The sequence below is a fragment of the Lolium rigidum genome, chromosome 7 (genome assembly GCF_022539505.1).
Source record: "Lolium rigidum isolate FL_2022 chromosome 7, APGP_CSIRO_Lrig_0.1, whole genome shotgun sequence".
Taxonomy (NCBI): Eukaryota; Viridiplantae; Streptophyta; class Magnoliopsida; order Poales; family Poaceae; genus Lolium; species Lolium rigidum.
The window spans coordinates 121,594,637-121,622,542 of record NC_061514.1 but is presented as its reverse complement, the minus strand read 5'-3'; the positions used below and the strand labels follow the sequence as shown (position 1 = coordinate 121,622,542).

At 44.2% G+C, this 27,906-nt stretch overlaps 2 protein-coding genes across 6 annotated transcripts; one reads left to right on the top strand and one right to left on the bottom strand.

Annotated features, from left to right (window-relative positions):
• The first annotated feature begins 1,674 nt into the window (after window positions 1–1,674).
• Window positions 1,675–3,441, top strand: LOC124679164. Of its 5 annotated transcripts, none has more exons than XR_006994842.1 (3): window positions 1,675–1,952; window positions 2,046–2,276; window positions 3,137–3,441. XR_006994842.1 is itself a non-coding variant. In XM_047214971.1 (3 exons), exons 1-3 carry the CDS (start codon window positions 1,932–1,934, stop codon window positions 3,237–3,239), a joined length of 363 nt encoding a protein of 120 aa, XP_047070927.1. In that variant the 5' UTR covers window positions 1,675–1,931; the 3' UTR covers window positions 3,240–3,441. The 5 variants fall into 5 exon arrangements, 2 of the variants coding, with proteins under 2 accessions (XP_047070927.1, XP_047070928.1); XR_006994844.1 differs by having other exon boundaries at window positions 1,675–1,960; window positions 2,072–2,276; XR_006994843.1 differs by having other exon boundaries at window positions 1,675–1,968.
• A 558-nt stretch (window positions 3,442–3,999) lies between these two features.
• Window positions 4,000–7,816, bottom strand: LOC124679163 (short-chain dehydrogenase cctT-like). The gene is made up of 3 exons (XM_047214970.1): window positions 7,531–7,816; window positions 4,795–4,954; window positions 4,000–4,406 (listed from the first exon to the last, which is right to left on the bottom strand). The coding sequence occupies exons 1-3, from the start codon at window positions 7,799–7,801 to the stop codon at window positions 4,070–4,072; spliced, it is 768 nt and encodes a 255-aa protein (XP_047070926.1). The 5' UTR covers window positions 7,802–7,816; the 3' UTR covers window positions 4,000–4,069.
• Window positions 7,817–27,906: the final 20,090 nt, after the last annotated feature.

The following is a 27,906-nucleotide window of genomic DNA, read 5'->3' as shown; positions in this document are numbered from 1 at the left end:
AACGATTGCGGAGATGCCACGACGGTTTTGATGTTAAATCATGGCGTTGCGGCGCAGGGCAGCCACAAGATTTGGGCGGGGAAATCTTGGGGTGGTAGGATGGATAGAGCGCTGGCCAATGGGATGCGGGCGGCACCGGATTCTGCTGCGCCGGTGCACGCCGCGTGGACGATATCCTGGGCCTTGATGCTGCTTGTGATCTGTGGGCACTGCCTGCCAATCGGACTGTGTGTCGTAGGATCTCCATGGTGACTAGTGAAATTGTGAAAGTGAGGCCCGATCGATGGCCACCTTTGGAGACGGCACCACGTACAGACGATATACTTAGATTTTTTTTCTACCGCCATCCAAGTTTAAAGCTTGTGGTGAGATAGCTATGTAAGTTATGTACAGTACCAATAAAAAATTGTCCCTATTTTGGGGAGATTAACACAAGCGGCCTCGCAATCTTGCATCCATTAGAACAAGCTAGAACCTTTGCGATGATGGAAGACCTTTCTGTGTTCGATGGCGATGGAAGACCTTTAGTTTCGGTAACAATTTTTTTAGAAGAATAACCTTTCCTGACTTTTTTAGAACATAACCTGTCCTTAACTGTAAAGTGTGTATGTAAAAGGACCTCATGGCATATGAGCTATCCATGCAACCATGCATACTTTTATGTTGGGCTGAGTTCAATTAGACACCTAAGGCCTTTTTGATTCACATGATTTAAAAAATACAGAAATATAAAAAATGTTGTATTATAAAATGAAGTGCAAATAAATCATGGCCTATTTGCCATGACATTTGAATAGTAGTACAAGATTTATAAAATGATGTTTGATTGCGCACAAAACAATGTAGGATTCTTCAAATTGGAGTGGATGGCAATTTTCCTATGAAACCTAATGCGAATAAATCATAAGGAAATATTACTATGTTTTACATAAGGAAATATTACTATGTTTTACAACCCTACAAATCAAACAACTCATAGGACAAAAATGCATAGAAATCCTCTGAATAAAAAAAGGGCCCTAGGTGTCTAATTGGACTTGGCCCAACATAAAAGTATGCATGGCTGCATGGATAGCTCATATGCAGCGAAGCTTTCAGATAATTTTTTTTATCAGATGGGGCCAGAGCTATATTGCCCCACTTATCACTGTGATCCCAAACAGCATTCAGCCACGAAGCACATGACAGTTTGCTGCTAAGGACACATTCAGGGTGAAAACTGAAAAATATGTTCCAACAGACTCCCATCCTATGACAGTAGCACAAGAAACTGGAGAGCAATCAATTTTGAACAATATCACCACACCACCAATGCATAACAACTGGGAGAATTTTACACTTGAACTGAAAGGTCCATACAGACTGGAAGTATATGTATGGGAGGGGCGTTTTGGCACTCAGGTCCAGATGATCCCGGTATCTAGACCGCTATTCAGTGCGCTGGGATTCGTGATAGGTGGCCCTCGTGTGCAAATACGGTGCGGAAGAAATGCGTGTACTGAGGAAATACTTGGGGCATTAAATGAAGTGGCGCAGAGAGTACGGAGACGGGCGTTGATGTGCAGTTTGTAATGGACCAGTGGTACATGGCGATCAAACCGTGAAGGACCATGGTCCAGGTAACCGGTGGGGGGTTAAAGTGGATGTTTCTTCTTCGCGAGCGGCGGCCGGTCGATTCTAACGCGAGCGCCGACCGGGCGGCGGGGTTGGCTCTGCATCGGCGTCCACCCTCCCCTCGGGCAGCCTCGTAGAAAGTGACTGACCAGCCTCGGGCAGGCACCCTCCCCCTAGGGCACCTCAGCGTCGCCGTCGCCTCCTTTTATTTGTGGCGGCGCGCGCATCGCTCCCCCATCCGTATCGCTCTCGTTGTCAGCCGGAGAACCAACAAGCCCACCTTCGAATCTATATTCGAACGGGGGAAAAAGATAGCGATGGATTTCCCTCTGGATCCGGTGAGCAGGTTTGCAGGTTTTTCCCCAATTTTGTTTCAGTGGTAGGGTGCATACTTATCTGAGTCTAACCAGGGGGCGAATTTTGACCCGCAGTCTACCAATCTGTGATGCATGCCCAGCGGAGGTAGCCGTCTTGAGCTTGCATGGGGACGACTCTGCCAGCAGCTACGCTGGCCCCGCGGCGGCCGGTGCATCGGTGATTGGGGATCTCGCAGACGGAGCTAGTGTCGGAGATGTCGGCCGCGTGATGGGAGGCGCTGATGGCCCTGATTCCGCGCAGTCAACCGGTATCGACAATCCCCAGTCTGCTGGGTGGACGAAGAGGTAATTGCCCGAATGTCCTGACTGTACCGTGCAGCTCAAATCTCATGGGTTGGTTGTGAAATGAGAAGACAGCTAGCTGCTGGAAATGGTACCTCTCACTTGAATTTGATGACTGCATAAAAAAAGTGTAGCTTGTTTGCTGATAGAAAATGTCGTCCTGGATTCCTGTCTGTGGAGTATGTATTCACCCAGTTTGGCAGTCCAAAACGCCTTTGCGTCTCACTATTTTTGTGATTTGTCCTACCTTGCTTAGTGATAGAAAATGTCGATCTGAATTTCTGTGATTGTTGATATAAAAAGATACAGTTGTGCATGACTTCTGGAGTGTATGTCAGGATTTAGCTTTTGCTTAGTGATATTTTTGTCTCAGCGAGACAGCGATACATCAACTGCCAAAACTGATATTTCTGGTAGTTCTAGAATGGAAATTATGTGCATATCTTCTGTGGTTCTGGGTGCTTTATATAACTTGGGGTGACGAGTAGGCAAGTATTATTTAACAGTAATGGGGTTGCATGATCTGGGCAACGTCGTTTGTCTAATATTGACTAAAACCATATTGTTGTGAAGTTCTATGTTAAGAGTAATGCTTCATCACACCAGTGAAATGTACAGTAGCATCATAGAATTACTGAATTACTACATATTTATATGTAGAACTACTACTGAGGCAAAGAATGTTTACTACTGAATGTACAGTAGCATCATAGAATGTACAGTAGAGTCATAGAATTACTGAATTACTACATGAAAGAAGTACAGTACTCCATATTTCCAATATCCAATACTGAATTACTACTAGGGCAAAGAATTTTTTTATAACTGAAGTCTAAACTGTAGTACTGTACCTTCTTCTTCAGGCAACAGGTACAGCTCAATTTCACCTTACTTGATCAGGGAGGAATGCGAGCACTTGATCAGATAACATTCAGTCAACAGCTACAGCTCGATTTCACCACTTGATCACGAAGGGCGTCGAGCACTTGATCAGAGAGGACGGTGAGCACTTGATTAGAGAGGACGACGGGCACTTGTTCTAGGACAAAGGCGACACACGAGATGACCAGGTCGAGGAGAAGCAGAGGCCCCGCGGTGGCGCGCTGTCGAGGAGGAGCTGCTCAGCGGAGCAGCGTCGCAGCCAACGAGCGAACGGAGCAGTGGAGCAGAGGAGGACCGGCAGCACGTTGAGCTCGAGCGCGGCCCCGCGAGCAGGCCAGGAGCGCTCGCGTGGAGCAAAGAGCAGGCTGGCGGCGAGCGAGGCCAGTGCGTGGAGCAGCGAGGCCTGCCGGCGGCGCAGTGGTGAGCCGAGCAGAGGACGGCGGGACGGATGGAATATAAATCACGATGTACAATTGCTGGTGTCATGCGCTGCAGGGAAAGCCAGCGTGCGTGTGTCATCCGGACCGAGTGACTCAGAATCATGAGTTCACTGAGACAATGTGGTTAGTCCAGCACGGTCCAGTTCGGTTCTCCGCTTGGACCGAGTATGGGACAACGGCTAGATGGGCATTAATGTGGTCAATGTGTGGGTCAGGTTACTGTTTAATAATAGACATACGTGCTGGAATACTGCACACTATACTCTGTGAGGCCCATATCCCAAGGAAACTGAATGGTCTAGATAAAGGGATCATCTGGACCCGAGTTTCGTTTTGAATTTCCCAGTATATGTACCCATATATAGTAAAATATATGTAGCGATAGTCTGGCAGACTAGTAGTAGTAGCATGAATGAAATTGGGATCTCAGCGGCAATTCCCTTCGTTCACGCGACTACTATCTTCCAAGGTTGTTTATACTTTCATGACCAGCTTGTAGAAGTAATCTCTGAACCACAGTGGGACATAGTACAAGATTGTCAAAACAGCAGTGAACTGGCCATAAGCGAACCAGGCTGGAGGGTTCTTCTTAAGAACCATTTTTACAACTCTCTTTGCAAGGTCTTCTGCCAGAACACACCCGGCGCCCTGGGATATATCGGTCCTGGCTCGAAGTGACTTATCGTACGCTTTGTAGTACTTCCAGTCGTTTATTTGATCATACTTGTATGCAGAGTTACTTCCTATATTTGACTTAGTGCCTCCTGGGGCAACAATCATGACATTTATGCCAAAATTTCTTAATTCCACCCTGCAACAGTGCAATATATACCAAGTTATGACAGCAGATATGAATAAATGCTGATTCAGATGGTACAAAATGAACAGTAACAAGTTGACAAGTGCTAACCCTACAAGAATATGACATGAGAAAGTACAAAAGAAACTCTGAATAGTGTTAAAATGTTGCTTGTGATACTAACACTAGTTGTTATTGTTATTACTGAGTAAAGGTATCAAAACATGTCAAATACTATAGAAGAAAGGTATGGATACTATTAGCTGTTAGTGTTCTTTATTTTACCCAATTTAAATTATGACTCCAAAATTTAATATAGTATTGATCATTCGAAGAGAAAAATCTATAAGCATGCATACAGAGTAGCACCCATAAATTATTAATCCTTGAATGCACAAACCTTAGTGTATCGCTCAATGCATGAAGAGCAGCTTTTGATGCGGAATATGCGCCAGCCCACGGTCCGGGAGCCAAGGCAGTAATGCTTCCAACATTCACAATCGTGCCTTTGCGTCTTTCCATCATGTGAGGAATAACAGCTTGAATCATCCTCATTGCTCCTGCAGGTGAAAAGATAGCTGAAGTCATTTAGTGCCGCGCAAATGGGGACTACACAATAATCTAGAAAGCTCACAGTTTACAGTTTTTGAAAAAAAAAGATTGTTTTAATGCTAAAAAAGACATTACAGGCATGAACTAGCCAATCCAAGCAACAGCGTGGGGGCAGAGGCAGTACAAGACCAACAGCTCAATCCTTCAATAGCAAACATAGGATGAGGTTATGAAGTACTCCCCTGTCCCATAATATAAGAAGTTATTACAACCGATATAGGTTGTAATTGGTTGTGATAGCATCTTATATTACGGGGTGGTGGGAGTTCTTAGTTGGTTACATTTACTTGACATCACCTGTTGTAAAGCTGAAGCTTTCAGATGAGAGACGGTGGTAAAGGTGAAGCTACCTGTTGACCATACTGATTTGTGTTCCTAATTACTTATGCAAATTGTGTTATCATAGGCCTAATGAGACATAACATTTGCGTGATCCAATGGGATAGTTTCTAAATTCCAAATTCTCAGTCGCCTCCTCCTCCCTACGGGCACCACCATCGCTTGGACGGTTTCCAGGAAAATCAATGGCACTCCTCTTATCCTATTTTGGTCTTTTTTCGCGGAAACGCAAAAGCCTTGCGTTTCAATGCATTGATAGAAAGAAGGTTATATGTACAAGTCCCCGGAAGGACCACACCCCGCCATACAATTCGACCCAAGAAAGAAACCTAATCTAGGGGAGGAGCTGGCGAACACCCCGGGCTCCCGTGTCCGCCCATAACCTCGCATCGGCAGCAATGTCGTTGAACAGGGACGTCACTGAGGGGCACGCGTTGTCGAAGACCGCCGCGTTCCGGTGTTTCCAAATCCACCATGCCGTAAGCATGATTATCGACGAAGTGCCTTTGCGCAGCTGGCGAGGGGCGGTCCGCACCACCAGCGACCACCACTCCGCGAAGTCGCCCTCGACTGTGGGAGGACCAGAGGTGGACCGGATCCACGAGAGGACCTCAAACCAAATCGTCCTGGAGAACGAACATCCGGTGAACAGGTGTGACATGGTATCCATCGATTGGTCAAAGAGCGGGCATCTAGGCGCGTGTGGCAGGCCCCGCCGCGCCATCCTCTCACCCGTCCAACACCTGTTGAGGCAGGCCAACCAGATGAAGAACTTCACCCTTGGCGGCGCCCAGAATTTCCAATTCAGCCTCCAAGATCCTGAGGTGATGGCCCCTGGAAGAGGGTGTCATAGCAGGATGTAGAGGAGTATTGGCCATCCGCCGTCCAACGCCAAAGCAACCTATCTTGGTTTGTCGACAGCTGTATGTCTCTGAGTCTTCCCCATAGCTGCACGTACTGCCAAAGTGCAAGAGCACTGGGTGCGCCTGCAATGTCAGGGACCCAAGCGCGATCCACAAGCGCTTCGCGGACCGTACACGCCTTCCTGCGGCGATTAGACACCAGCGCGCAGATCTCCGGCACCATCTCCTTGATGGACCTGCCATCCAGCCATCTGTCTTCCCAGAAGAGGGCTGATTCCCCATTGCCGACCACCATAGAGATGGAGGCCGCAAAGGCATCTAGCTCCACCTTCGAGAACTGCATATCGAGCCTGCGCCATGGTCGCATGGGGTCGGTACGCATCCTCGAGATCCAACGCACCCTCAGACTGATCGCAGTGTGCGCTAAGTCGGGAATCCCAAGGCCCCTCAACCACAGCGGCCGGTACACCCTAGACCAGTTCACGTGACAGTGGCCTCCATTGGCATCAGCCCCGACGGCTCAGAGAAACCCGCGCAGGATCTTGTTAACCTGCTTCAGCGTTTTCTTGTCGAGGCCTAGCACCATCAGCTGGTGCAAAGGGATAGCTGCGAGCAGCGCAGTGCTAGACGCCCTGCCCTAGGCATCATGGATGCCCGCCAGGTAGGGAGTTTGTCAGCCAAGCGGTCCACCAAGGGCTGGAAGGATGCAGCCGTCAGCCTCCGCAAAGAAAGCAGGATGCCCACCAGGTAGGGAGTTTGGTCATTTTCTTTAGCAGGACTTTTACTACTGGAGAAGAGATGTTCTTCAAGAGATCATTGGCCTGATCACTTCATCAGTGGTAGAGGATGTAGCATATCCTGCTATTGTTAAATCATGTTCTCTTCACATTGTAAATCAAGCTGTAGGCATCATATAATGGATGATGTTGTAATGTGGTCGTCATTCTAATGCACAAGGATGCTTTTAGTTGAACCAATTCGTTATTGGATTCGCTAAATCTCGATTACCTATGTCTACTAAGGTAGATACTGAGAGCACACTACTGAGTACTGACTACTTGCAGTCCACTACCTGAAGTATTCTGCCTAATTTAGAAGCTCGTCCACGAAAGAAAATTCACATTATTTCCGATTTTGTATGTTCCCTTCCTTTAGGTAGATCCAAGAATCATTAAAGCTTTTATAATTCTGTTTGGGTCTTAATCGGAATCTAGGATCTAGAATCTTGTCTCCCATAGTGAACATCGCAATCACCAGGCGCGGCGGAGCAAACAGCAAAGACAACAATCGCGCAAAAATAAGGCAATAATTTGGTAGCCTACCATAGACATTGGTGTCGAACACCTGTTGGAAGGAGTCCATGGGCACCTCGGCGAGCGGCGCGACGAGGTGAACCCCAGCGTTGTTGACGAGCACGTCGACGCAGCCGAACTCGCGCAGGGCGTCCCCAACGGCGCGGCGCGCGCTCTCGTCGGAGCCCACGTCGAGCTCCAGCAGCAGGTACCGCGGGTCCCCCTCGAGCCCGCGCATGGACGCGCGCGACCGCGCCGTGGCCACGACCGCGCACCCCGCCGCCGCGAACGCCCGCGCCATCGCGTTCCCGATTCCCCCCTCCGAGCACCCCGTCACCAGCACCACCGGCCGGCCCTGCCCCTCTCCCTCCCCTCCTGGCATCGGCGCCGCCATCGCCGGGGATTCCCGTGTCTTCTTTGGACTTTGCCTGCTACTGCCACTGAGAGTCTGAGACGGCGAGGCCTTTTTAGGCAGACTGTACTCGCGTCACGTCCTCTAAGACGATTTTTGGGGAAGTACATATGAACAGTCCTTTGTCGATGTTAATTCGGAACTAGAAATATGGATTAGAAGTATGAAATCTCTTAAAAGTCAAACTTGTGGAGAACTCTTTTTCCTCCTCAAAATCACAACGTGTGAAGTGTGATCTAATTTATGCGCATTTTGCGACAATCACGGCCACCCCACCCGACCCAACTGATGCAAGCTGTAGTGATATGCTACTTACAGTAGTGTTTGGTGACGCTTTTTTTTCGTATCGTGTTTGGAGGACGTCGCTGACCAGCCGCATCCCTAAACAAAATTTAAGATTTTAAAAATTTAGTTGAAAACAGACGAATTCATTCAAACTTGCTATATATTATATGGATTTGAACGAAATAGATAAAATTTAAACCGAAACCCTAATTTAGTAGTACTTGCGGTGGCCAGAGGGGTCGTAGTACTGGTGGAAATTGTACATGTCGTCGACGATAACGTCCTGCTTATCGCGCTCGACGGGCTCGTCCTTCACCGCGCCGCTGGGCCCAGTTTCACCATCGTTAGTGAGGTGAACGAACGGCATCCCGGCTGGACATGGCGATCGCCGCGTCGAGGTCGCCCTCCAGGCGTCCTTGTCGTTCAACGACGCCATGTACGACGCCATGCACGCCGCGTGCAACCCTGGGCAGTCGCCGGGGTCGTCCCTAGTGGCGATGAGTCGCTGCCGCCGCTCGTACTCATCTACACGGCCTTCGCAGCTTCCTCGTCGTCCTGCTCCTTGATGCGTGTAGCTGACACGTCCGTTGGGAACCCCAAGAGGAAGGTGTGATGCGCACAGCGGCAAGTTTCCCTCAGTAAGAAACCAAGGTTTAATCGAACCAGTAGGAGTCAAGAAGCACGTTGAAGGTTGATGGCGGCGGGATGTAGTGCGGCGCAACACCGGAGATTCCGGCGCCAACGTGGAACTCGCACAACACAACCAAATTACTTTGCCCCAACGAAACGGTGAGGTTGTCAATCTCACCGGCTTGTCTGTAACAAAGGGTTAACCGTATTGTGTGGAAGATGATTGTTTGCAAGAAAACAGTAAAGAACAAGTATTGCAGCAGATTTGTATTTCAGTATAAAAGAGTGGACCGGGGTCCACAGTTCACTAGAGGTGTCTCTCCCATAAGATAAAAGCATGTTGGGTGAACAAATTACAGTCGGGCAATTGACAAATAGAGAGGGCATAACAATGCACATACATGTCATGATAAATATAGTGAGATTTAATTGGGCATTACGACAAAGTACATAGACCGCCATCCGAGCATGCATCTATGCCTAAAAAGTCCACCTTCGAGGTTATCGTCCGAACCCCTCCGAGTATTAAGTTGCTAACAACGAGACAATTGCATTAAGTATTGCGCGTAATGTAATCAATAACTACATCCTCGGACATAGCATCAATGTTTTATCCCTAGTGGCAACAGCACATCCATAACCTTAGGGGTTTCTGTCACTCCCCGCATTCACGGAGACATGAACCCACTATCGAGCATAAATACTCCCTCTTGGAGTTAATAGCGAAAACTTGGTCAGAGCCTCTATTAATAACGGAGAGCATGCAAGATCTTAAACAACACATAGGTACAAACACATAGGTAATAACTTGATAATTAACATAACATAGTATTCTCTATCCATCAGATCCCGACAAACACAACATATAGCATTACAGATAGATAATCTTGATCATGTTAGGCAGCTCACAAGATCCTACAATGAAGCACAATGAGGAGAAGACAACCATCTAGCTACTGCTATGGACCCATAGTTCAGGGGTGAACTACTCACTCATCACTCCGGAGGCGACCATGGCGGTGAAGAGTCCTCCGGGAGATGAATCCCCTCTCCGGCAGGGTGCCGGTGGAGATCTCCAGAATCCCCCGAGATGAGATTGGCGGCGGCGGCGTCTCTGGAAGGTTTTCCGTATCGTGGCTCTCGGTACTGGGGGTTTCGCGACAGAGGCTATTTGTAGGCGGAAGGGCAGGTAAAGAGGCGGCACGAGGGGCCCACACCACAGGCCGGCGCGGCCAGGGCCTGGGCCGCGCCGCCCTGGTGTGTGATACGTCTCCGACGTATCGATAATTTCTTATGTTTTATGCCATATTATTGATGATACCTACATGTTTTATGCAAACTTTATGTCATATTCGTGCATTTTCTGGAACTAACCTATTAACAAGATGCCGAAGTGCCGATTCGTTGTTTTCTCGCTGTTTTTGGTTTCGAAATCCTAGTAACGAAATATTCTCGGAATTGGACGAAATCAAGACCCAGGTCCCTATTTTTCCCGAGCCTTCCAGAACACCCGAGAGCCGCCGGAGGAAGCCCCGGGGGCCCCACACCACACCCCGCCGCGGCCGGAGGGGGCCGCGCCGCCCTATGGTGTGGGCCCCCAGAGCCCCTCCGAGGCTGCCCTTCCGCCTATTTAAAGCCTCCGTCGAGAAAACCCTGATGCGAAAAACCACGATACGGAAAACCTTCCAGAGCCGCCGCCATCGCGAAGCCAAGATCTGGGGGACAGGAGTCTCTGTTCCGGCACCCCGCCGGAGCAGGGAAGTGCCCCGGAAGGCTTCTCCATCGACATCGCCGCCATCTCCACCGCCATCTTCATCACCGCCGTCTGCTCCCATGAGGAGGGAGTAGTTCTCCATCGAGGCTCGGGGCTGTACCGGTAGCTATGTGGTTCATCTCTCTCCTATGTGCTTCAATACAATAATCTCATGAGCTGCTTTACATGATTGAGATTCATATGATTATGCTTGTAATCTAGATGTCATTATGCTAGTCAAGAGAGTTTTACTTATGTGATCTCCGGAGACTCCTTGTCCCACGTGTGTAAAGGTGACAGTGTGTGCACCGTGTGGGTCTCTTAGGCTATATTTCACAGAATACTTACTTACTGTTATGAACGGCGTAGTGAAGTGCTTATTTATATCTCTTTATGATTGCAATGTATTTTGTATCACAATTTATCTATGTGCTACTCTAGCAATGTTATTAAAGTAGTTTTATTCCTCCTGCACGGTGTAATGGTGACAAGTGTGTGCATCCGTGTTAGTACTTGGTTTATGCTATGATTATGATCTCTTGTAGATTATGAAGTTAACTATTGCTATGATAGTATTGATGTGTATTATTCCTCCTACATAGCATGAAGGTGACAGTGTGCATGCTATGTTAGTACTTGGTTTAGTCGAATTGATCTTTCATGCACTCTAAGGTTATTTAAATATGAACATTGAATTGTGGAGCTTGTTAACTCCGGCATTGAGGGTTCGTGTAATCCTACGCAATGTGTTCATCATCCAACAAGAGAGTGTAGAGTATGCATTTATCTATTCTGTTATGTGATCAATGTTGAGAGTGTCCACTAGTGAAAGTCTAATCCCTAGGCCTTGTTCCTAAATATCGCTATCGCTGCTTGTTTACTCGTTTTATCTAGCGTTACTACTCGCTGCGTTACTACCGCTTGTTTATTGTCCTGGGCAAAGCACTTTTCCGAGTGCCGTTGCTACTACTTATTCATACCACCTGTATTTCACTATCTCTTGGCCGAACTAGTGCACCTATTAGGTGTGTTGGGGACACAAGAGACTTCTTGCTTTGTGGTTGCAGGGTTGCATGAGAGGGATATCTTTGACCTCTTCCTCCCTGAGTTCGATAAACCTTGGGTGATCCACTTAAGGGAAACTTGCTGCTGTTCTACAAACCTCTGCTCTTGGAGGCCCAACACTGTCTACAAGAATAGAAACTCCCGTAGACATCAGTGTGTCGCCACCTCGTGGCCCCACTTCGACTCTCCTTCGGTCTTCTGGAAGCTTCGTGGCAAAATAGGACCCTGGGCGTTGATTTCGTCCAATTCCGAGAATATTTCGTTACTAGGATTTCGAAACCAAAAACAGCGAGAAAACAACGAATCGGCTCTTCGGCATCTTGTTAATAGGTTAGTTCCGGAAAATGCACGAATATAACATAAAGTGTGCATAAAACATGTAGATATCATCAATAATGTGGCATGGAACATAAGAAATTATCGATACGTCGGAGACGTATCAGCATCCCCAAGCTTAGTTCTGCTCGTCCCGAGCAGGTAAAACGATAACAAAGATAATTTCTGAAGTGACATGCCATCATAACCTTGATCATACTATTTGTAAACATATGTAATGAATGCAGCGATCAAAACAATGGTAATGACATGAGTAAACAAGTGAATCATAAAGCAAAGACTTTTCATGAATAGTACTTCAAGACAAGCATCAATAAGTCTTGCATAAGAGTTAACTCATAAAGCAATAAATCAAAGTAAAGGTATTGAAGCAACACAAAGGAAGATTAAGTTTCAGCGGTTGCTTTCAACTTGTAACATGTATATCTCATGGATAATTGTCAACATAGAGTAATATAACAAGTGCAATATGCAAGTATGTAGAAATCAATGCACAGTTCACACAAGTGTTTGCTTCTTGAGGTGGAGAGAGATAGGTGAACTGACTCAACATAAAAGTAAAAAGAATGGTCCTTCAAAGAGGAAAGCATCGATTGCTATATTTGTGCTAGAGCTTTTATTTTGAAAACATGAAACAATTTTGTCAACGGTAGTAATAAAGCATATGAGTTATGTAAATTATATCTTACAAGTTGCAAGCCTCATGCATAGTATACTAATAGTGCCCGCACCTTGTCCTAATTAGCTTGGACTACCGGATCATCGCAATACACATGTTTTAACCAAGTGTCACAATGGGGTACCTCCATGCCGCCTGTACAAAGGTCTAAGGAGAAAGCTCGCATTTTAGATTTCTCGCTTTTGATTATTCTCAACTTAGACATCCATACCGGGACAACATGGACAACGAGATAATGGACTCCTCTTAAATGCATAAGCATGTGGCAACAATTATTATTCTCATATGAGATTGAGGATATATGTCCAAAACTCGAAACTTCCACCATGAATCATGGCTTTAGTTAGCGGCCCAATGTTCTTCTCTAACAATATGCATGCTCCAACCATTAAAGTGGTAGATCTCTCTTACTTCAGCACAAGACGGACATGCATAGCAACTCACATGATATTCAACAAAGAATAGTTGATGGCGTCCCCAAAAAACATGGTTATCGCACAACAAGCAACTTAATAAGAGATAAAGTGCATAAGTACATATTCAATACCACAATAGTTTTTAAGCTATTTGTCCCATGAGCTATATATTGCAAAGGCGAATGATGGAATTTTAAAGGTAGCACTCAAGCAATTTACTTTGGAATGGCGGAGAAATACCATGTAGTAGGTAGGTATGGTGGACACAAATGGCATAGTGGTTGGCTCAAGGATTTTGGATGCATGAGAAGTATTCCCTCTCGATACAAGGTTTAGGCTAGCAAGGTTATTTGAAATAAACACAAGGATGAACGGTGCAGCAAAACTCACATAAAATACATATTGTAAACATTATAAGACTCTACACCGTCTTCCTTGTTGTTCAAAACTCAATACTAGATATTATCTAGACTCTAGAGAAACCAAATATGCAAACCAAATTAGCAAGCTCTAAGTGTTTCTTCATTAATGGGTGCAAAGTATATGATGCAAGAGCTTAAACATGAGCACAACAATTGCCAAGTATCAAATTATCCAAGACATTTTAGAATTACTACATGTAGCATTTTCCAATTCCAACCATATAACAATTTAACGAAGAAGAAACTTCGCCATGAATACTATGAGTAAAGCCTAAGGACATACTTGTCCATATGCTACAGCGGAGCGTGTCTCTCTCCCATACAAGTGAATGCTAGGATCCATTTTATTCAAACAAAACAAAAAAACAAAAACAAACCGACGCTCCAAGCAAAGCACATAAGATGTGGCCGAATAAAAATATAGTTTCGGGGAGGAACCCGATAATGTTGTCGATGAAGAAGGGGATGCCTTGGGCATCCCCAAGCTTAGACGCTTGAGTCTTCTTAGAATATGCAGGGGTGAACCACCGGGGCATCCTCAAGCTTAGAGCTTTCACTCTTCTTGATCATATTGTATCATACTCCTCTCTTGATCCTTAAAAACTTCCTCCACACCAAACTCGAAACAACTCATTAGAGGGTTAGTGGACAATAAAAATTAACATGTTCAGAGGTGACACAATCGTTCTTAACACTTCTGGACATTGCATAAAGCTACTGGACATTAATGGATCAAAGAAATTCATCCAACATAGCAAAAGAGGCAATGCGAAATAAAAGGCAGAATCTGTCAAAACAGAACAGTCCGTAAAGATGGATTTTATTGAGGCACCAGACTTGCTAAAATGAAAATTCCCAAATTGAATGAAAGTTGCGTACATATCTGAGGATCACTCACGTAAATTGGCATAATTTTCTGAGTTACCTACAGAGAATTAGACCCAGATTCGTGACAAGCAAAGAAATCTGTTTCTGCGCAGTAATCCAAATCTAGTATTCACTTTACTATCAAAGACTTTACTTGGCACAACAAAACATAAAACTAAGATAAGGAGAGGTTGCTACAGTAGTAAACAACTTCCAAGACTCAAATATAAAACAAAAATACTGTAGTAAAAACATGGGTTGTCTCCCATAAGCGCTTTTTTTAACGCCTTTCAGCTAGGCGCAGAAAGTGTATATCAAGTATTATCGAGAGATGAAGCATCAACATCATAATTTGTTCTAATAATAGAATCATAAGGTAACTTCATTCTCTTTCTAGGAAAGTGTTCCATACCTTTCTTGAGAGGAAATTGATATTTAATATTACCTTCCTTCATATCAATAGTAGCACCAACTGTTCGAAGAAAAGGTCTTCCCAATATAATGGGGCAAGATGCATTGCATTCAATATCCAAGACAACAAAATCAACGGGGACAAGGTTATTTTTAACCATAATATGAACATTATCAACTCTCCCCAAAGATTTCTTTTTAACATTATCAGCGAGATTAACATCCAGATAACAATTTTTCAATGGTGGCAAGTCAAGCATATCATAGACTTTTTTAGGCATAACAGAAATACTTGCACCAAGATCACATAAAGCATTACAATCAAAATCTTTGACCCTCATTTTAATGATGGGCTCCCAACTATCCTCTAGCTTTCTAGGAATAGAAGTTTCAAGTTTTAGTTTCTCTTCTCTAGCTTTTATGAGAGCATTTGTAATATGTTTTGTGAAAGCCAAGTTTACAGCGCTAGCATTGGGACTCTTAGCAAGTTTTTGTAAGAACTTTATAACTTCAGAGATGTGGCAATCATCAAAATCTAAATCATTACAATCTAAAGCAATGGGATTATCATCCCCAAGGTTGGAAAAAATTTCAGCAGCTTTATCACGTACAGTCTCAGCAGCTTTAGCAGTTGTCAGGTAATTTTGCGCGCTTTGCACTAGGAGTAGAAACATTGCCAACACCAATTACTTTACCATTAATAGTAGGAGGTGCAGCAACATGTGAATCATTAGCATTGCTAGTGGTGGTAATAGTCCAAACTTTAGCTACATTACTCTCTTTAGCTAGTTTTTCATTTTCTTCTCTATCCCACCTAGCACGCAATTCAGCCATTAATCTTATATTCTCATTAATTCTAACTTGGATGGCATTTGCTGTAGTAACAATTTTATTTTCAATATCACTATTAGGCATAACTTTCGATTTCAAAAGATCAACATCGAAGGCAAGACTATCAACCTTAGAAGCGAGAATATCAATTTTATTGAGCTTTTCCTCAACAGATTTGTTAAAGGCAGTTTGTGTACTAATAATCTTTAAGCATAGCTTCAAGTCCAGGGGGTGTATTCCTATTATTATTGTAAGAATTCCCATAATAATTAGTATAACCGTTACCATTATTATAAGGATATGGCCTATAGTTATTACTAGAATTGTTCCGATAAGCATTATTGTTGAAATTATTATTTTTAATGAAGTTTACATCAACATGTTCTTCTTGGGAAACCAATGAAGCTAACGTAACATTATTAGGATCAACATTAGTCCTATCATTCACAAGTATAGACATAATAGCATCAATCTTATCATTCAAGGAAGAGGATTCTTCGACAGAATTTACCTTCTTACCTTGTGGAGCTCTTTCTGTGTGCCATTCAGAGTAATTAATCATCATATTATCAAGGAGCTTTGTTGCTTCACCAAGAGTGATGGACATAAAGGTACCTCCAGCAGCTGAATCCAATAAATTCCGCGAAGAAAAATTTAGTCCCGCATAGAAGGTTTGGATGATCATCCAAGTAGTCACTCCATGGGTTGGGCAATTTTTAACCAAAGATTTCATTCTTTCCCAAGCTTGAGCAACATGTTCATTATCCAATTGTTTAAAATTCATTATGCTACTCCTCAAAGATATAATTTTAGCAGGGGGATAATATCTACCAATAAAAGCATCCTTGCATTTAGTCCAGGAATCAATACTATTCTTAGGCGTAGATAGCAACCAATCTTTAGCTCTTCCTCTTAATGAGAAAGGAAATAATTTCAATTTAATAATATCACCATCTACATCCTTATACTTTTGCATTTCACATAGTTCAACAAAATTATTAAGATGGGCAGCAAGCATCATCGGAACTAACACTGAAAAATTGCTCTCGCATAACAAGATTCAGTAAAGCAGGTTTAATTTCAAAGAATTCTACTGTAGTAGAAGGTGGAGCAATAGGTGTGCATAGGAAATCATTATTATTTGTGTTTGTGAAGTCACACAATTTAGTATTTTCAGGAGTGGCCATTTTAGTAGTAGTAAATAAAACAAACTAGATAAAATAAATGCAAGTAACTAATTTTTTGTGTTTTTGATATAGCAAACAAGATAGTAAATAAAGTAAAGCTAGCAACTAATTTTTTTGTGTTTTGATATAATGCAGCAAACAAAGTAGTAAATAAAATAAAGCAAGACAAAAACAAGGTAAAGAGATTGGGAAGTGGAGACTCCCTTGCAGCGTGTCTTGATCTCCCCGACAACGGCGCCGCAAATTTGCTTGATGCGTGTAGCCGACACGTCCGTTGGGAACCCCAATAGGAAGGTGTGATGCGCACAGCGGCAAGTTTCCCTCGATAAGAAATCAAGGTTTAATCGAACCGGTAGGAGTCAAGAAGCACGTTGAAGGTTGATGGCGGCGGGATGTAGTGCGGCGCAACACCGGAGATTCCGGCGCCAACGTGGAACCTGCACAACACAACCAAAGTACTTTGCCCCAACGAAACGAGTGAGGTTGTCAATCTCACCGGCTTGCCGTAACAAAGGGTTAACCGTATTGTGTGGAAGATGATTATTTGCAAGAAAACAAGAAAGAACAAGTATTGCAACGAGATTTGTATTTCGAAGATAAAAGAGTGGACCGGGGTCCACAGCTCACTAGAGGTGTCTCTCCCATAAGATAAAAGCATGTTGGGTGAACAAATTACAGTCGGGCAATTGACAAATAGAGAGGGCATAACAATGCACATACATGTCATGATAAATATAGTGAGATTTAATTGGGCATTACGACAAAGTACATAGACCGCCATCCAGCATGCATCTATGCCTAAAAAGTCCACCTTCAGGTTATCGTCCGAACCCCCTTCAGTATTAAGTTGCTAACAACAGACAATTGCATTAAGTATTGCGCATAATGTAATCAATAACTACATCCTCGGACATAGCATCAATGTTTTATCCCTAGTGGCAACAGCACATCCATAACCTTAGGGGTTTCTGTCACTCCCCCCATTCACGGAGACATGAACCCACTATTGAGCATAAATACTCCCTCTTGGAGTTAATAGCGAAAACTTGGCCAGAGCCTCTACTAATAACGGAGAGCATGCAAGATCTTAAACAACACATAGGTAATAACTTGATAATTAACATAACATAGTATTCTCTATCCATCGGATCCCGACAAACACAACATATAGCATTACAGATAAATAGTCTTGATCATGTTAGGCAGCTCACAAGATCCAACAATGAAGCACAATGAGGAGAAGACAACCATCTAGCTACTGCTATGGACCCATAGTCCAGGGGTGAACTACTCACTCATCACTCCGGAGGCGACCATGGCGGTGAAGAGTCCTCCGGGAGATGAATCCCCTCCCGGCAGGGTGCCGGAGGAGATCTCCGTAATCCGCCGAGATGGGATTGGCGGCGGCGGCGTCTCTGGAAGGTTTTCCGTATCGTGGCTCTCGGTACTGGGGGTTTCGCGACGGAGGCTATTTGTAGGCGGAAGGGCAGGTAAAGAGGCGGCACGAGGGGCCCACACCACAGGCCGGCGCGGCCAGGTGATACGTCTCCGACGTATCGATAATTTGTTATGTTCCATGCCATATTATTGATGATACCTACATGTTTTATGCACACTTTATGTCATATTCGTGCATTTTCTGGAACTAACCTATTAACAAGATGCCGAAGTGCCGCTTGTCGTTTCTCGCTGTTTTTGGTTTCGAAATCCTAGTAACGAAATATTCTCGGAATTGGACGAAATCAAGACCCAGTGCCCCTCCGAGGCTGCCCTTCCGCCTATTTAAAGCCTCCGTCGCGAAAACCCCGATACGAAAAACCACGATACGGAAAACCTTCCGCGAGCCGCCGCCATCGCGAGCCAAGATCCGGGGACAGGAGTCTCTGTTCCGGCACCCTGCCGGAGCAGGGAAGTGCCCCCGGAAGGCTTCCCCATCGACACCGCTGCCATCTCCACCGCCATCTTCATCACCGCTGTTGCTCCCATGAGGAGGGAGTAGTTCTCCATCGAGGCTCGGGGCTGTACCGGTAGCTATGTGGTTCATCTCTCTCCTATGTACTTCAATACAATAATCTCATGAGCTGCCCTACATGATTGAGATTCATATGATGATGCTTGTAATATAGATGACATTATGCTAGTCAAGTGAGTTTTACTTATGTGATCTCCGGAGACTCCTTGTCCCACGTGTGTAAAGGTGACAGTGTGTGCACCGTGTGGGTCTCTTAGGCTATATTTCACGTAATACTTACTCACTGTTATGAATGGCGTAGTGAAGTGCTTATTTATATCTCTTTATGATTACAATGTATTTTGTATCACAATTTATCTATGTGCTACTCTAGCAATGTTATTAAAGTAGTTTTATTCCTCCTGCACGGTGTAATGGTGACAGTGTGTGCATCCGTGTTAGTACTTGGTTTATGCTATGATTATGATCTCTTGTAGATTATGAAGTTAACTATTGCTATGATACTATTGATGTGTATTATTCCTCCTACATAGCATGAAGGTGATAGTGTGCACGCTATGTTAGTACTTGGTTTAGTCTTATTGATCTTTCATGCACTCTAAGGTTATTTAAATATGAACATTGAATTGTGGAGCTTGTTAACTCCGGCATTGAGGGTTCGTGTAATCCTACGCAATGTGTTCATCATCCAACAAGAGAGTGTAGAGTATGCATTTATCTATTCTGTTATGTGATCAAAGTTGAGAGTGTCCACTAGTGAAAGTCTAATCTCTAGGCCTTGTTCCTAAATATCGCTATCGCTGCTTGTTTACATGTTTTAGTGCGTTACTACTGCTGCGTTACTACTCGCTTGTTCATTGTCTCCGGGCAAAGCACTTTTCTCGGTGCCGTTGCTACTACTTATTCATACCACCTGTATTTCACTATCTCTTCGCCGAACTAGTGCACCTATTAGGTGTGTTGGGGACACAAGATACTTCTTGCTTTGTGGTTGCAGTGGTTGCATGAGAGGGATATCTTTGACCTCTTCCTTCCCGAGTTCGATAAACCTTGGGTGATCCACTTAAGGGAAACTTGCTCGCTGTTCTACAAACCTCTCGCTCTTGGAGGCCCAACACTCGTCTACAAGAATAGAACCTCCCGTAGACATCAAGTACTTCTCTGCGCCGTTGCCGGGGAGGAAAGGTAAAAAGGCACTCATACTCCGGTTCCAGTAATGATGCATTTTCTCAGCGCCATTGTGTTTGTGCTCGAAGCTATTTCCTTTAGATCCTGCAATTGCATCTTTTTGTTTCTTGTTTACACTAGTTTGGCATAATGGACAACAATGAGCTTATTATTCTATTTCCTGAGTTAAGACATGGATGGTTGATGCGAAAACTAAAAAACCTATGAAATCTTATTTGCATGCTGGTAGTAATATTAGTATGAACGCTTTGAACACCATTGTTGATAATGATATAGAAAGTTCTAAGCTTGGGGAAGCTGGTTTTCATGATCTTTTTAGTCCCCCAAGCATTGAGGAGAAAATTTTCTTTGATGATACTATGCCTCCTACACTTGATGAGAATAATAATGATAGCTACTTTGTTGAATTTGCTCCCACTATTACTAATAAAATTGACTATGCCTATGTGGAGAGTAATAATTTTATGCATGAGACTCATGATAAGAATGCTTTATGTGATAGTTATATTGTTGAGTTTGCTCATGTTGCTACTGAAAGTTATTATGAGAGAGGAAAATATGGTTGTAGAAATTTTCATGTTACTAAAATGCCTCTCTATGTGCTGAAATTTTTGAAGCTACACTTGTTTTATCTTCCTATGCTTGTTACTTTGCTCTTCATGAACTTGTTTATTTACAAGATTCCTATGCATAGGAAGCATGTTAGACTTAAATGTGTTTCGAATTTGCCTCTTGATGCTCTCTTTTGCTCCAAATACTATTTCTTGCGAGTGCATCATTAAAACTGCTGAGCCCATCTTAAATGGCTATAAAGAAAGAACTTCTTGGGAGATAACCCATGTGTTATTTTGCTACAGAATTTTATTTTATATTTGAGTCTTGGAAGTTGTTTACTACTGTAGCAACCTCTCCTTATCTTAGTTTTGAGTTTTGTTGTGCCAAGTAAAGTCTTTGATAGTAAAGTAAGTACTAGATTTGGATTACTGCGCAGTTCCAGATTTATTTGCTGTCACGAATATGGGTCTACCTCCCTGTAGGAAGCTCAGAAAATTAAGCCAATTTACGTGCATGATCCTCAGATATGTACGCAACTTTCATTCAATTTGAGCATTTTCATTTGAGCAAGTCTGGTGGCCTAATAAAATCCATCTTTACGGACAGTTCTGTTTTGACAGATTCTGCCTTTTATTTCGCATTGCCTCTTTTGCTATGTTGGATGAATTTCTTTGATCCATTAATGTCCAAGTAGCTTTATGCAATGTCCAGAAGTGTTAAGAATGATTGTGTCACCTCTGAACATGTTAATTTTTATTATGCACTAACCCTCTAATGAGTTGTTTCGAGTTTGGTGTGGAGGAAGTTTTCAAGGATCAAGAGAGGAGTATGATGCAATATGATCAAGGAGAGTGAAAGCTCTAAGCTTGGGGATGCCCCGGTGGTTCACCCCTGCATATTATAAGAAGACTCAAGCTGTCTAAGCTTGGGGATGCCCAAGGCATCCCCTTCTTCATCGACAACATTATCAGGTTCCTCCCCTGAAACTATATTTTTATTCCGTCACATCTTATGCACTTTGCTTGGAGCGTCGGTTTGTTTTTGTTTTTGTTTTGTTTGAATAAAATGGATCCTAGCATTCACTTTGTGGGAGAGAGACACGCTCCGCTGTAGCATATGGACAAGTATGTCCTTAGGCTCTACTCATAGTATTCATGGCGAAGTTTCTTCTTCGTTAAATTGTTATATGGTTGGAATTGGAAAATGCTACATGTAGTAACTCTGAAATGTCTTGGATAATTTGATACTTGGCAATTGTTGTGCTCATGTTTAAGCTCTTGCATCATATACTTTGCACCCATTAATGAAGAAACACTTAGAGCTTGCTAATTTGGTTTGCATATTTAGTTTCTCTAGAGTCTAGATAACATCTAGTATTGAGTTTTGAACAACAAGGAAGACGGTATGGAGTCTTATAATGTTTACAATATGTCTTTTATGTGAGTTTTGCTGTACCGTTCATCCTTGTGTTTGTTTCAAATAACCTTGCTAGCCTAAACCTTGTATCGAGAGGGAATACTTCTCATGCATCCAAAATCCTTGAGCCAACCACTATGCCATTTGTGTCCACCATACCTACCTACTACATGGTATTTATCCGCCATCCCAAAGTAAATTGCTTGAGTGCTACCTTTAAAATTCCATCATTCACCTTTGCAATATATAGCTCATGGGACAAATAGCTTAAAAACTATTGTGGTATTGAATATGTACTTATGCACTTTATCTCTTATTAAGTTGCTTGTTGTGCGATAACCATGCTTCGGGGACGCCATCAACTATTCTTTGTTGAATATCATGTGAGTTGCTATGCATGTCCGTCTTGTCTGAAGTAAGAGAGATCTACCACCTTAATGGTTGGAGCATGCATATTGTTAGAGAAGAACATTGGGCCGCTAACTAAAGCCATGATTCATGGTGGAAGTTTCAGTTTTGCACATATATCCTCAATCTCATATGAGAATAATAATTGTTGCCACATGCTTATGCATTAAAGAGGAGTCCATTATCTGTTGTCCATGTTGTCCCGGTATGGATGTCTAAGTTGAGAATAATCAAAAGCGAGAAATCCAAAATGCGAGCTTTCTCCTTAGACCTTTGTACAGGCGATATGGAGGTACCCCATTGTGACACTTGGTTAAAACATGTGCATTGCAAAGATCCGGTAGTCCAAGCTAATTAGGACAAGGTGCGGGCACTATTAGTATACTATGCATGAGGCTTACAACTTGTAAGATATAATTTACATAACTCATATGCTTTATTACTACCGTTGACAAAATTGTTTCATGTTTTCAAAATAAATGCTCTAGCACAAATATAGCAATCGATGCTTTCCTCTTTGAAGGACCATTCTTTTTACTTTTATGTTGAGTCAGTTCACCTATCTCTCTCCACCTCAAGAAGCAAACACTTGTGTGAACTGTGCATTGATTCCTACATACTTGCATATTGCACTTGTTATATTACTCTATGTTGACAATTATCCATGAGATATACATGTTACAAGTTGAAAGCAACCGCTGAAACTTAATCTTCCTTTGTGTTGCTTCAATACCTTTACTTTGATTTATTGCTTTATGAGTTAACTCTTATGCAAGACTTATTGATGCTTGTCTTGAAGTACTATTCATGAAAAGTCTTTGCTTTATGATTCACTTGTTTACTCATGTCATTACCATTGTTTTGATCGCTGCATTCATTACATATGTTTACAAATAGTATGATCAAGGTTATGATGGCATGTCACTTCAGAAATTATCTTTGTTATCGTTTTACCCCTGCTCGGGACGAGCAGAACTAAGCTTGGGGATGCTTGATACGTCTCCGACGTATCGATAATTTCTTATGTTCCATGCCATATTATTGATGATACCTACATGTTTTATGCACACTTTATGTCATATTCGTGCATTTTCTGGAACTAACCTATTAACAAGATGCCGAAGTGCCAGTTGCTGTTTTCTGCTGTTTTTGGTTTCAGAAATCCTAGTAACAAAATATTCTCGGAATTGGACGAAATCAAGACCCAAGCCCCCTCCGAGGCTTCCCTTCCGCCTATTTAAAGCCTCCGTCGCGAAAACCCTGATACGAAAAACCACGATACGGAAAACCTTCCAGAGCCGCCGCCATCGCGAAGCCAAGATCCGGGGACAGAGGTCCCTGTTCCGGCACCCGCCGGAGCGGGGAAGTGCCCCCGGAAGGCTTCTCCATCGACACCGCTGCCATCTCCACCGCCATCTTCATCACCGCCGCTGCTCCCATGAGGAGGGAGTAGTTCTCCATCGAGGCTCGGGGCTGTACCGGTAGCTATGTGGTTCATCTCTCTCCTATGTACTTCAATACAATAATCTCATGAGCTGCCCTACATGATTGAGATTCATATGATGATGCTTGTAATCTAGATGACATTATGCTAGTCAAGTGAGTTTTACTTATGTGATCTCCGGAGACTCCTTGTCCCACGTGTGTAAAGGTGACAGTGTGTGCACCGTGTGGGTCTCTTAGGCTATATTTCACAGAATACTTACTCACTGTTATGAATGGCGTAGTGAAGTGCTTATTTATATCTCTTTATGATTACAATGTATTTTGTATCACAATTTATCTATGTGCTACTCTAGCAATGTTATTAAAGTAGTTTTATTCCTCCTGCACGGTGTAATGGTGACAGTGTGTGCATCCGTGTTAGTACTTGGTTTATGCTATGATTATGATCTCTTGTAGATTATGAAGTTAACTATTGCTATGATAGTATTGATGTGTATTATTCATGGAAAAAAATAGCGCGCTATTCCAACGCTAATAACACGCTATAGCATATTTGGAGAGCCGACGCTACGCTATTTCGGCGCTATAGCGCGCTATTCGCGTTAATAGCACGCTATAGCATGCTAATAGCGTATTTTTAGACACACGCTATTTTGTTATAGCGCGCTATTTTTTTCCTTGGTATTATTCCTCCTACATAGCATGAAGGTGATAGTGTGCATGCTATGTTAGTACTTGGTTTAGTCTTATTGATCTTTCATGCACTCTAAGGTTATTTAAATATGAACATTGAATTGTGGAGCTTGTTAACTCCGGCATTGAGGGTTCGTGTAATCCTACGCAATGTGTTCATCATCCAACAAGGGAGTGTAGAGTATGCATTTATCTATTCTGTTATGTGATCAAAGTTGAGAGTGTCCACTAGTGAAAGTCTAATCTCTAGGCCTTGTTCCTAAATACTGCTATCGCTGCTTGTTTACTGTTTTATCAAGCGTTACTACTGCTGCTTTACTACTGCTTGTTTATTGTCCTGGGCAAAGCACTTTTCTCGTGCCGTTGCTACTACTTATTCATACCACCTGTATTTCACTATCTCTTCGCCGAACTAGTGCACCTATTAGGTGTGTTGGGGACACAAGAGACTTCTTGCTTTGTGGTTGCAGGGTTGCATGAGAGGGATATCTTTGACCTCTTCCTTCCTGAGTTCGATAAACCTTGGGTGATCCACTTAAGGGAAACTTGCTGCTGTTCTACAAACCTCTGCTCTTGGAGGCCCAACACTGTCTACAAGAATAGAACCTCCCGTAGACATCAAGTACTTCTCTGGCGCCGTTGCCGGGGAGGAAAGGTAAAAAGGCACTCATACTCCGGTTCCGTGTAATGGTACTTTTCGGCGCCATTGTGTTTGTGCTCGAAGCTATTTCCTTTAGATCCCGCAATTGCATCTTTTTGTTTCTTGTTTACACTAGTTTGGCATAATGGACAACAATGAGCTTCTTATTCTATTTCCCGAGTTAAGACATGGATGGTTTGATGCGAAAATTAAAAAACCTATGAAATCTTATTTGCATGTCGGTAGTAATATTAGTATGAACGCTTTGAACACCATTGTTGATAATGATATAGAAAGTTCTAAGCTTGGGGAAGCTGGTTTTCATGATCTTTTTAGTCCCCCAAGCATTGAGGAGAAAATTTTCTTTGATGATACTATGCCTCCTACACTTGATGAGAATAATAATGATAGCTACTTTGTTGAATTTGCTCCCACTATTACTAATAAAATTGACTATCCCTATGTGGAGAGTAATAATTTTATGCATGAGACTCATGATAAGAACGCTTTATGTGATAGTTATATTGTTGAGTTTGCTCATGTTGCTACTGAAAGTTATTATGAGAGAGGAAAATATGGTTGTAGAAATTTTCTGCTGCTGTTCTACAAACCTCTGCTCTTGGAGGCCCAACACTGTCTACAAGAATAGAAGCTCCCGTAGACATCACCAGGGCCTGGGCCGCGCCGCCCTGGTGTGTCGCCACCTCGTGGCCCCACTTCGACTCTCCTTCGGTCTTCTGGAAGCTTCGTGGCAAAATAGGACCCTGGGCGTTGATTTCGTCCAATTCCGAGAATATTTCGTTACTAGGATTTCTGAAACCAAAAACAGCAGAAACAACAACTGGCTCTTCGGCATCTTGTTAATAGGTTAGTTCCAGAAAATGCACGAATATGACATAAAGTGTGCATAAAACATGTAGATATCATCAATAATGTGGCATGGAACATAAGAAATTATCGATACGTCGGAGACGTATCACTCCTCCTTCACCTCCGGCTTCGGAACGAGGAGGATGCCGCCGGCGCGCCTGTACTGCTGCCGCGTTGGTTCACGGATGTTGATGTTGATGCTGCCATGCCTCCGAATCGCGGCAGGCGTCGCGTACTCGGGCTCCTCCTTCACCTCGCGCTTCGGCACACTGTACGGCGTGGCACAGTGCGAGGAAGGCGTCGATCGCGCCGGCCCCGAAGAAGAAGAGTTCGAGGAGGACGAGTACATCCTCCTCGGTTGCCAGCGCGCTGCGGCCGAAGGAGATGGCGGAGGAGAAGCTGGCATCTCCAACCTTGCGGCGCCCTGTGGGTGTCGTTGACGACAGCCGAGAGGGTGCGCCCGAGAACGCCCCAGAAAAGGACGCGCATCTCCTTGTTCCACGTGTTCCTCCGGCCGACGAGGCCATCGGCGTTGTTCATGTCGGCATCGTATTGCGCCTAGAAGAAGTCCGCGCACTAGTCCTAGTTACCGATGGGGGTCCATGTGGGATCGGCACGCTCCTCGGCGCTGAGGCGAGCGCGCTGGGTCCTGATCGCTTCCCTCCAGCGATCGGTTCCCGGTGGCGGAGGCGGCGGGACGCCGATCCCGTTGACGGCCATCCTCTAGCCGCCGCTACTTGCCAGGCGCATGTCCGGCTCCATCGGCTCCATTGAATTCTAGCGTATGTGCGTCGTTACATTATTTGAAGGAATCGCCATCGTCTCCATGCTCTGATGCTCCAGGGGAATCGTAGATATGGGTCTCTCGGATCGCACGATGGTGAAACTTTCGGTGTCATTCTTCCTTTTGGGGGCATCATTTTGGAACAAATGGTGTATGGATGGGACTGCTGGTGGAGCGGTGTTTCATCTACTGCATCGATAATATGCACATGATGATGGATGCCCGCACACTAGTAGGAAACTAGCTATAGGTGGAATGCCCTTTTGTGGCGCACCGAATAATCATACGCCACTAAACAAAATTTTGTGACGCACCCAGGCACGTGCGCCAATAAATAATTGCATTTCTGTGGCGCACCGACTCTCCATGCACCACAAAAATTGATATTTCTTTGGTGCATCAACTCTCCATGCCACAGAAATCCGGTGGGGCCCGCGGCCAATTATTGGGACTAATTCTGAGTATTTCTGTGGTCCATGGAGCTGGATGTGCCCCAGAAATGTCGTCTTTCTGTGGCGCATGTGGCCAAATGCGCCACAGAAAGAAGCATTTTTGTGGCGCATGGATATCCATGCACATAGAAGATTTTCCAACCATCCACGCAGCCCCCGGGATCGCCTTTTTAGCGTTCAAAAAGTCACAAAAAATTATAAAAACTGTGGCGCACCAAATGCACATACGCCACATAATTGTTAGGCTGAAATTTGAAATTCGGTGGCGCCTCCTCCTCCTCTCCTCCGCTTCTCCTTCTCCTCCCACCCCTTCTCCTTCTCCTCCACTTCCTCTTCTCTCCTCCTCCCTCCTCTCCTCCACCCGGCGACCTCCTCGCCCACCTCCGGTGACCCCTTCGATCGGCCTCCTCCTCCTCCTCCTCCTCATCCACCCACCCAACACCTCCGGCTGGTCTCCTCCTCCTCCTCCTCCACCTCTGGCCAACCTCCTCCCCCTCCTCCTCCTCCTCCACCCACCCACCACCTCTGGCCGGCCTCCTCCTCCTCCTCCACCCACCTCAACCCACCCCACCCACCCACCCACCTCCGGTGACCTCCGGCAAATTAAAAATAATCCGGCAAAATTTCGATGGCCCCAGATCTAGATCTAGCCGCCATTTTTTTAAATTGATTTTTTTTTGTGGCACAC